At 39.6% G+C, this 9,845-nt stretch overlaps 2 protein-coding genes across 2 annotated transcripts in view; both read right to left on the bottom strand.

Annotated features, from left to right (window-relative positions):
• Nucleotides 1-9,845, bottom strand: part of LOC139120144 (regulator of G-protein signaling 12-like) — a 435,920-nt gene that overhangs the window by 87,410 nt on the left and 338,665 nt on the right. The gene's annotated exons all lie outside the window — the stretch shown is intronic.
• Nucleotides 1,137-3,734, bottom strand: LOC139120141 (homeobox protein ceh-30-like). Its single transcript, XM_070684292.1, has 3 exons — nt 3,305-3,734; nt 2,391-2,566; nt 1,137-1,640 (listed from the first exon to the last, which is right to left on the bottom strand). Exons 1-3 carry the CDS (start codon nt 3,642-3,644, stop codon nt 1,152-1,154), a joined length of 1,005 nt encoding a protein of 334 aa, XP_070540393.1. The 5' UTR covers nt 3,645-3,734; the 3' UTR covers nt 1,137-1,151.

Consider the following 9,845-nt stretch of genomic DNA (forward strand, 5'->3'; position numbering starts at 1 on the left):
TTCAGGTTTTGATTGAATATATCCTCATTGATAAGGCCACATTTCTTTGAGGTGGAGGGATTGTGCTTGGAATTACTTGGGATAAGGGATTACCACTTCTTGGATCCCGATGATACTCCCCTATTTCGCGATTGAGGAAAATGAAAGACTCAAAATTTTGCTCAGACTTTTCAGAATGAAACTTTCAACCATTCTCTTTTCAAATCGACAATAAAAATCGGGGGATACACTGCAAAGTTTGGTACTAGCGAAACAAATTACCCAATATTTTGTGATATTTGAAATTCAAAATGGTCGCCATCCCTGTGTTAACTCAATTAGGTGAAATTAAATTTTGGATTTTTAAAAAACTAAGCCGGTGAAAGTTTCTCCAGCTTTCCAAGAGCTATAAAACGAGTCCCACAAGTGGTTGATTAGAAAAGAATTGAAGAATTTGAGAGTCCGCATATCTGTCCCCCGGGCGCGTTCTAAAACCCTGCTCAGGTGCAATATGTTACATGTATTGGGTACCAATAATTATTGGTAGTGGAATGTTTGGACAACTATCTATACGAGTAACTTTTGCTCGTTTATTCAGGACATGTAACTCTTAGCAAACAAAACAAGGCAAACAGGATTATGCCGGATCAGTCAACTTTATTTATTCATGCTAAAATGCCGTGTCGCAATTTCCACGACTTTCATACAACGTAGATGTGGTACCGTATGTTCATACACAAACTGCAGATGCAATTTCGTTCTGCGCATGCCGCTTTGGTCTGTGCGCCACCCCAAGAGTCTAGGGTTGTATTGACCATTTTGACTGAATTCGAAGTTTTTTTCAGCGTCTGTGTGTTTTTTTGTAAAGTGCATAATCGCACGAGAATAATAGCCCGAATCAATGACGAGCGAGCTTTAACAATGACGATAGAACACAATTGTTTAATTTTAAATTTTTATTCAAAACAAAGAATTGAAAGTTTTAGTGGCAAAATTAATCTATATACAATATTGTCTTTAATGTTTCACCAATTATTTTTAAGTAGATTAATTTAAAATGAGAAACAACAAGAACATGAAACGACGTTTCGACATCAAAGTAGACGAAATCGAAGAGCAGAATAAAATACTGTAAGGTCATGACACATCCGTGATACAATCACAAGTCTCTTTCATAATAAATATAGTCGCATAGTTAATCGAGACCGGAGAACCAGGATATGGGTTGTCCTTGGATGATAAAAAAGTGAAAATATTTCGTGAACGTTCTCATACATAACATGTGGCACATCGTAATGTCCTGCCAGGGGTCTAATCGGCGATGACGCTAGGCCATTGTAGCCGGCCGGATGGTAGGTCGGCAGTGTCGGAGCGTAAGAAACAGGTGGTACACTGGTCACTGGAGGATAGGATGGCGGAGGCTGAGCGTTATAGGGTGGCGGGAGGAGACTCGAACCAGGCGGTAATCGGACCGTCGTCATCGGCTGGGCCTGTGACGTCACCATCGGCGAGCCGATGGTCTGATAACTTGCGCCGGAAAAGGTCGGGGAGTCCGTCGAGTATGGAGGAGCTGCAGGGTACATGCCAACGCGGTTGACCTCGGGGTCATCTTTTCGCTGCCGCTTCCACTTCATCCTGCGATTCTGGAACCAAGTTTTGACCTTGACGAAGAGAGACAGAGAAGAAAAAATCAAATTTGATATTATACAACTGGGTACCTCCTGATCAGACAGATCTCGTTACAGTGAGAATTATCAAATAGCTAAGTACATTTCATATTATTAATTTATTATTATCATATTGAAACCACTTCGGTTACTATGATGCTTTGATGCAGGGAGTCTGCAATGCAAATCCATTGTCAGAATTGCACATTCTCGCCGACGTTCTATCATAAAGACAGACGTAATGCAAATTAGAGATATCACTTGGATTCGTACAAATCAAACAGATTTCGACACTGCCAGATCGTGTAATCGTTTGATCTTGACATTTTGGCCATTAATCGTATTATTCGATTCATTAAATGTTTAGGAGACATTTTTAAAGTTTGGATAGACACTTCTCAGTTTGAAAACCTTTGTGTCAAATCTTGAGTGTCAATAAACAGTGATAAGATCATTGGTAGGCCAAAATGAAGCATTGTCTATCACAGACTGCAGAAGACAGACATTTACTCGCCCTACAAAAGTACATTAGAATATTGAGTGGAAGCCAAAAATATCGTAAGCTGCACTCACATCAAACGACTTCTGAATTTTTTTGAATTTTTAGATTTCCCATAGCAACAGCGTGTACCGACGCGCCTTTGCAACCCTGATGCAACTGCATTGTTTCTCGAAACAATGCACGCAAAGGTTGAAAAGGTCGTGATCGAATAGCAGGTGAAAAAGAGACAAAGGCGAAGTTACCTGAGTGTCGGAGATTCCAATCCTTTGTGCGAAGGTGTTACGTTCCGTTGCTGACAAGTACTTCTGCTGTCGAAATTTCTTTTCCAGTTCGACGATTTGTTGCTGGGTAAAAGCGGTACGGGCCTTCTTTCGTTTAATGGATCCTTCGCCACTGCTGTCAGATTCAGCCTCAGAAGCTGAAAGTGGAAATAACGAAAAGAGTGTTGGCTTAAAAATGTACCGATGGCCAAAAAAATGTATATAAAGTGGGCTGATTTCATACATTTCCTGCTAACTTGATACGTTTGTTATTATTTACATGTTCAATGTGAGCAGGCTATGCACGACGAGGGTTATAACACAAAAAATAACCGTGTAAATCATAAAACAAGAGGGGGCGAGATTTAGACATAGACCCTCGAGGGTCTATGATTAGACAATTGAGCATACAGCCGAAACTTCTGTGGTCAATCATTAATTAAACCATAGAGGTAAAAAAGATTAAACCTCATCAACATTGCCTATAATAGCATAGTTTTACGATCTCTCTTTCTTCATTATCTCAAAATAAAATTATGTTCTGAAAACTTGTAAGGCGTTTGAGAACCATTGAATTACAAAGGAATGGTAAAATAGTAATGTAACATATTCAGTTCTCTGTGGTTGTCGTATGGATTTTGAAAACTTACAAAAAAAACATAGACCCAAAAAATTTGGGTCTATGCAAAAACATGTTCTTCTGGAAAACACCATGCGAACACACCATCAAGAAAACAAATTCTTGCGTGAATACAGCGTCAACGTTATTAATTCGCCGCGTTTTGCATTGTTTCTTTAGGTTGTTTTAGGACAGAAATAACATAGTTGACAATAAACACGAAATACCTGGGTATAAAAAATTCAAATGCTGTACGGAAATCGTGAAATATCTTTACCTGCTGGAGATACGAGGGGTCTGTGTCCTTGCATGGACGGTAATTCCCGGTAGGATAGATTTTCCATGTTAACATGGTGTGGTTGGTTGACTTGCAGTGAAGCCGGTGTGCTCATCGGGTATCCTGGTTGCAGCATATTGTCAACGTATTGTGCCATCTTCATCGGTTGTTGTGAAACATATGGAACATAAGTGGTTGCTGGGTTCTGTACCGGCGGCTGAAACCGCTGCTTCTCGGTCAAAATCATAGCTACCTCGCTGTCGTTCGGATCAGACTTGCCCTTCTCTGCCACGGGAGGAGAGACTGTTTTGCTCGCTTTCAGCGTAGAATCTTGCACCATGATTAGAAGTGACAGCTCTCAGGAAACGTATGAGGGTATCGCTGCCAGCTGTGGAGTGAGCTTGAATGAGCAATCCCGAAATGATTGCAATCCACTTTTATCCATCCTTTTGTTTCATTCTCTAATTAACAATGCAAATTAGGGAGTGCAGGATACTGTTGAAAATCTCCAGGGAGAGCCCCCAACAGCTGCGATTAAAACAATGCAAATGTAGCGCTTAATTCATGCTCTTGTTAATGAGATGCCATTAATTAAAATTGAACAATGTAATTTCCTGAGTCCAATTTGAGATTTTTTCGGTGTATCAAACTGGAGGGTGATCCACAGTGTTGCAATTATTATTTTAAAATAAATTTAGTTACGGTTTCCCGAGACTAAACAACAAAGCGAGAACCTAAACTTCAAAATGATGGCTTTATATGAAGACTAGATATTTCCCTACAGACCCGCAGCAGCTTGCAGGTGTTGCCTCAATTAGATCACATACACACGCTCCACGGGTTATCAAACTTAGACTACTAGTGCCATGAACAATCGAACCAATTAGAAAACGGATACAAAATAAAGATTAATGTAAGTCACTTATGGGTCAGACAATAAAAAACAGAGTCAAGAGCTTATCAGAAATGGTAATTTTAAACACTCATTCGTTTAACATTTTTTTCAATCCATGAACAGATGTTTGCGATTATTGAAGTTCTATCACGATTATTGGCTCTAATGGCTGCATATTTTGTAACTTTCTATCATTTGTCTTCTGTTTTTGTGATACACTTTTATTTGTCTCTTCTCAAAATCACGTTGAATTTTCAGCAATTCAACTTGTCAACATAATTCCTCTCTTTCTCTCTAATGCCGTATGTCGCTGCTGACGGATTGGTTTTTCCCGACAGGAATCAATTTGTCAGAAACAGAATGATTGCTTATAGTACACTGAGCGTCGTATTTGCAGAGCTACTATTGTTACTGCTACATACTTGGTTAAAATTGGATGCTACCTAGTAGCTAAAAGGACGTATTTTACAGCACTTTCTGAAGTTATAGCCTGGGATCTGATCGACGAGGGTTATATTTAATTCTCGATTATCCAAGCTTAATATATTTAAGGTAAAAAGCGTCTCGGAGACATATTTGGACCTTACAATTATCCTGATATTTTTAGGTCTACCACCTGATTGGGCTCAGTTCGGAGCTCTTGGAGTAACACAGTTTCACCGTCTTAGTTTTTTTGAAAAACGAAAATTTAATTTCCCCAATAGAGTTAATACAGATGTGGCGGTCTTTTCGAATTTCAAATTCCGGTTAATGTTGGGTGTGTTTTTTCTCTAGTACCAAAATTGGCATGGTGACCCTTGATTTATATTCTCTATTTTGAAAGAAAATTGTTGAAAGTTTACTTGAGAAAATTTTGAGCGATTAGGTGTTTCACTGTCGAGACGCATCGTTTGAGACAAATCACTTGGTTTGTCCCCAAACCACATCAGGCTTGCTGTTGTTCATCAAATGCAAATTAATGGAGATTAATTGATGCCATCAGGAACAATAGTCACACCGGCAGACACAAGACTTCGTTGTCGCATGGACTTTCTCGACTGTCTATGGTTGTCGCGGTTACATATTGGTAGAATCTTAAACAGTCACAAGGAGCTGTCTGGGTTTGAAAGAAAATTGCAAAGACCATTTCTAGTTTACTTTCCTGTTAAATGTCCTGGAAGTTACCCGTACAATGTCTATTAAATATTTCCAAATTTCCAAATTTCCACGTAATTAAAAACAGATGTGAAGATCTGCTAAGTGGTATATGACTGCTTTGATAGCCACTAACGACCACGATCATAATATACGGACCTTTAACAAGCATGTAATAGAATATAAACAGAGACAATAGATATCAACATCCCTGACACAAAAAAGTTTTATGTTCTCGATAGTTTCGCTTTGCAATGTTGATGTTGCGAATGGCATTCTCGTGGAGTCATTCTGTAGTTACGCACATTGTCGCTTAGTTTTGCCAGTCTCTCGGCACACTGTATTGTGCTTAATATATTATAGCCAGGTCCAACTATTGTTAACCTTTTTGTACTTTCTGCAGACGAGTAACTTTTTTTATTCCACAACTAGAGACATTGTAGTTTCTCGCAAATTCGTCATTGTCTTGACTGTGGACTAAACCAGTTCACCTTGAGTGGACCGCAGGCGTAACATCCATGATTGGATCGTACCCATAGAGCGGTGCGACAGGTTCGAATAAATGCAGCATCTCGCGACGTGAAAAATGAGCTTTCAGTGCCCCCTGGCATCGTTTTCTGTCTTTTGCCAAATTATGGAGGCAGAAGTGCTTCCACCTCCGTGCCACTCATATATCATACCATGCACGGTGTCAGGAGTTTATCGTTTGGCATAAAGTTAGTTCTCTTCTCGTCCTTCAAGTTGCATGATTAAATAGTGTTGACCAAAATAATTATCACATCATATGGTATTACTTGTTTGGCATGAAATGATACGTAAACGGTCAAAATAATCCAATGTTACTTTCGTACATGCCAAATAATTCGATAATACACAAACCATAGACAGTGGAAACGGAGACTATGGCCATGACTAAACCACAGTCCCTCTAGAGAGGACTATGACTAAACGTAAATATGGCCTTCTATATCTTGACAACGTTGAAGCTATCCTGAACGAACGTTGAAGTTGCTGCACATAATAATTACTACAGCACTGCTACAGAAACAAGCCTTGATTATCCCACAGTATATCGACTAGGGTTTACGTTGTTTTGCAATGATTCCATAAATAGAACAAAAGAAAGGGAGAGTTTCGTAACTATCGCAAAATTCAAATACAAAGAATGTCTGGAGTTTGGATGGATTCAGCGTCGAGTGGGACAATGCTGGTAATGTTACAAATGCAAATGCAATATGTTGTCTAATTTTTCTCTGGTTAATATTTTAATGATAAGTATTTACTGAAGGAATGCTTGAAAAGCGGAAGATCACAGTTGAATGGCAGAAAATTAAATATACCTGAAACACTTGACAAATAGTTCGTCATTTTTCCTAATCAAGACGAATACACGTTCTTGTCATCGTCCAAAATCATGCTGAAATACAATTTATTTTCTACGCTAATACAGTGGATTGTAAATGAATTGTAAGTCTCGACTATTTTATACCATTATGCCAGGTATATTGAATCTATCGTCAAGTTGAAGACTGGATATTCAGAATTAAATAAGTGAGGAACAGGTAATTGTGTACAAATATATAAGAAAAATAATTAAAGTTCAATAAAAATAAAAAGCAACCAAAACGTACAGCGATGTGAAGTGGGAATTTCAATAATTGTAGACATTGAAAACTTTTCACACACTGACCGTAAACTATGGTCTATACGCAAAGTTACCGTTGACGCGATATATTTATGTAATGAGTTCCGTTATTATGTCATTTTGTTTGCAGTGAACTTGAATTGAGTTGAAAAGGGGTTCTCAGCGTTACAAATTTGTGTGACAGAACATAAAAAGAGCGCAAATCTGCTCTGTCATTGGAATCTTGTCCAATTTCGAGTAAAAATGATAGACACGAGATATTGTGTTGGAATAACTTTAAAACATTTTTATCAAAGGTAGGGTACCACTTGAAATAAAACGGAAATGACCCAATACTCTGTGGCACGTGCATGGTGTATTATGCAAACAAGCTAATTTGTTAGAGAAAGGGACGTTGGTAGAAAGTGGAATCCCACAGATCCTCAAAACTCCTTATGGGTATCGCCATTGTGACTATCACCATCCACACCTGATATTGGTGTGGAACGGCCGCTAATGGGACTTTTCCATTGAAAGAGTTGTTACGAGGTTCATTGTTTCAATGTATTGTCTCTCCTACCACAGCTTTCGTTGATCGTACGCTCTCTTTGTACCTTTAGTGAAAGAGGTCGTTGCCAAGACAATAGGAGACAAGAGTGGTTTCCTCTGAGAGAGAAGCCAAGGGACGTCTGTGTCAGTTGAGATGGCGCCGTCGGCAGGGGATCAAAGCCAGGGAAGAAACGCGTTGGTCGCGTTCCATGAATTAAAATGAAATTCCCGTCGTCGGAGAGTTTGAAAAGAATTTAGCACCTTTGCCACGTGACACCTATCTGTATCTAATGCTGCTTGTGTCTCTACCTTGGGTCTTTCATCACAGAGTGAGTATCGCTGTGGTCAGTGATTTCGGCATCGATCATCTTCGTGTAACAAACTATGTCCAAATTGGCCCTTACATTTCACTTACTATATTATTTGCGAAGTGACATAATGCCACTGTAATTTTCCACTGTCATTGTATCATTACATCATGGTCCCTCTCCATGGTAAAGCCGTATGCCATTTTAAGATGACACCATCAAGACAGACGGTCATTAAATTTGTCGCTATAAAAATGAAGTTGCAGGAAGTACAGTGGACCACAGACCCTCGCCCTTCAGGTTGTGTGTGGATGAACCCATAAATTCTAGCAAATAGATGTCACGGTCCGCCACGAGTATGGTGTTTTCGAAGAGTAATCTGATAAACATGAATTTAAAATATTGCTATTCCGCATCGATGAAAATTTGTCGAGATTATTGTCCATAATTGAGCTACTCGTTGGATCCATGGAAGCTTTGGAAGGGTCATCTGATAAACACTTTGCTTGCAAAGTTGCAAAGTTGCTATACTTCCAATGTAGCAACCCAGGAATCTACCTCAATCCTTGATCAAGGATCTGTACAATTCTTATTCAACGACGTAAAAAACGTTAGAAACATGAGTACTTTGGCTGTTTCAATGTTTCAAACGTGTGACGGGGAAAGATAGTATTACTGAGAAATGGTTACGGTTACTAAAAAAAAACGTTGCCGGAACAATAATCACAAGACTTGGTGCAAGTTTGGTTCTCAAACTGGCAAGGTTCTGTTCATGCATCTGCACTATATGTATGCACAGAATGTGCGAGAAAGATTTCTGATCTAATAAGACCTCTCTGTAATGTTTGCAACTGAGTATGAAGTTTAACTTGCATCCTCACCCCAACCCCAAATCACCGCTTGCACCTGAAAAGAAACCGGTGCATTGACTTGGTGTGAAATATTATGAGCCAACCACAGACACCTGTGATCTATTCCGCTCTATTTGCTCCACAGTCAACTGTGATCTATTTTGTTCTGCGTCTATATATGCCCCATAGACGTGCGTACATATGCCTGAGAAGACGATGTACGCACGTCTATAGGGCACTTATATAGACGCAGAACAAAATAGACCACAGGCGACTGTGGAGCAAATAGAGTACACGGACAGGTAACCAGTCCGGGTCAGCTCCAAAATTGGAGACGCTATACCATAATATTTCCCCCTCTCATTAGCCAATCAGCGGCCAGCGCGCCATCAGTAAAAATTGTATTTCCTGGCAACCTCCACATGCGTCCTTCGTTACGTACGCCATACTGTGTCGAACTGCCGCGCCGTATTCTGTCATAATGTCGAACAGTTGTGTGGCCACTCTGTCAAAACACAATTTCAAAATCGCGTACCAGTTTTGTTCTGGCTAAGACAACCAAACCCCATATATCGCTGTGATTCCTAGACTCTGGCTTGAAGTCCTGCGAAATATAAATCGTGTACCTACACAGATCGTTCAGAATACCCCATTGTATCGGAGATGGCAGCGATACAAATTCTACCTTATGGGGAACAGTTGTGTGGCCACTCTGTCAACACATTTTCAAAATCGCGTACCATTTTTAGTCTGCGTTTGACAACTACAAAACAGGTATCGTTTTAAAGCTCTGACATTGCTCTTCTTTCTTGCAAAATGTTATACGCGTACCTACACAAATAACCTTTATAACAGTATTTCTAATAGAGATGACGAACATCCACAAAATGATTCTCGGTACTTGAGCGAAATCGATAAACTGGGGGTAGAAATGAATCGTCAATATTTCGAATATTTGTTCACTAATCGGACTCCTTGTTGGACATGACCTTCTGCAGAACACGTGGATTATGTTGACTGTCGAAATTCGTCGAAATTCACAAGACAGGGGCTTAATAAGCGGCCCAAAACTGCCGATCACATTTGGTGGGTAATTTGTGACCCAGCGTGACCTGTACTTTATTAATGATGTAATCTGGTCGATGATTGGCTGAAGCCGGAATACATTATCATAATGATC

The sequence above is a fragment of the Ptychodera flava genome, chromosome 20 (assembly GCF_041260155.1).
Source record: "Ptychodera flava strain L36383 chromosome 20, AS_Pfla_20210202, whole genome shotgun sequence".
In the NCBI taxonomy this organism is placed as follows: domain Eukaryota; kingdom Metazoa; phylum Hemichordata; class Enteropneusta; family Ptychoderidae; genus Ptychodera; species Ptychodera flava.

Excerpts from the sequence above, each read along its gene's own strand:
- LOC139120141 (XM_070684292.1), bottom strand. The coding sequence starts at position 3,644 with ATGGTGCAAGATTCTACGCTGAAAGCGAGCAAAACAGTCTCTCCTCCC. Across the intron at positions 2,567-3,304 it reads ACCCCTCGTATCTCCAGCAG|CTTCTGAGGCTGAATCTGAC; the intron begins GTAAAGATATTT and ends TTCCACTTTCAG. Across the intron at positions 1,641-2,390 it reads TTGGAATCTCCGACACTCAG|GTCAAAACTTGGTTCCAGAA; the intron begins GTAACTTCGCCT and ends CTCTTCGTCAAG.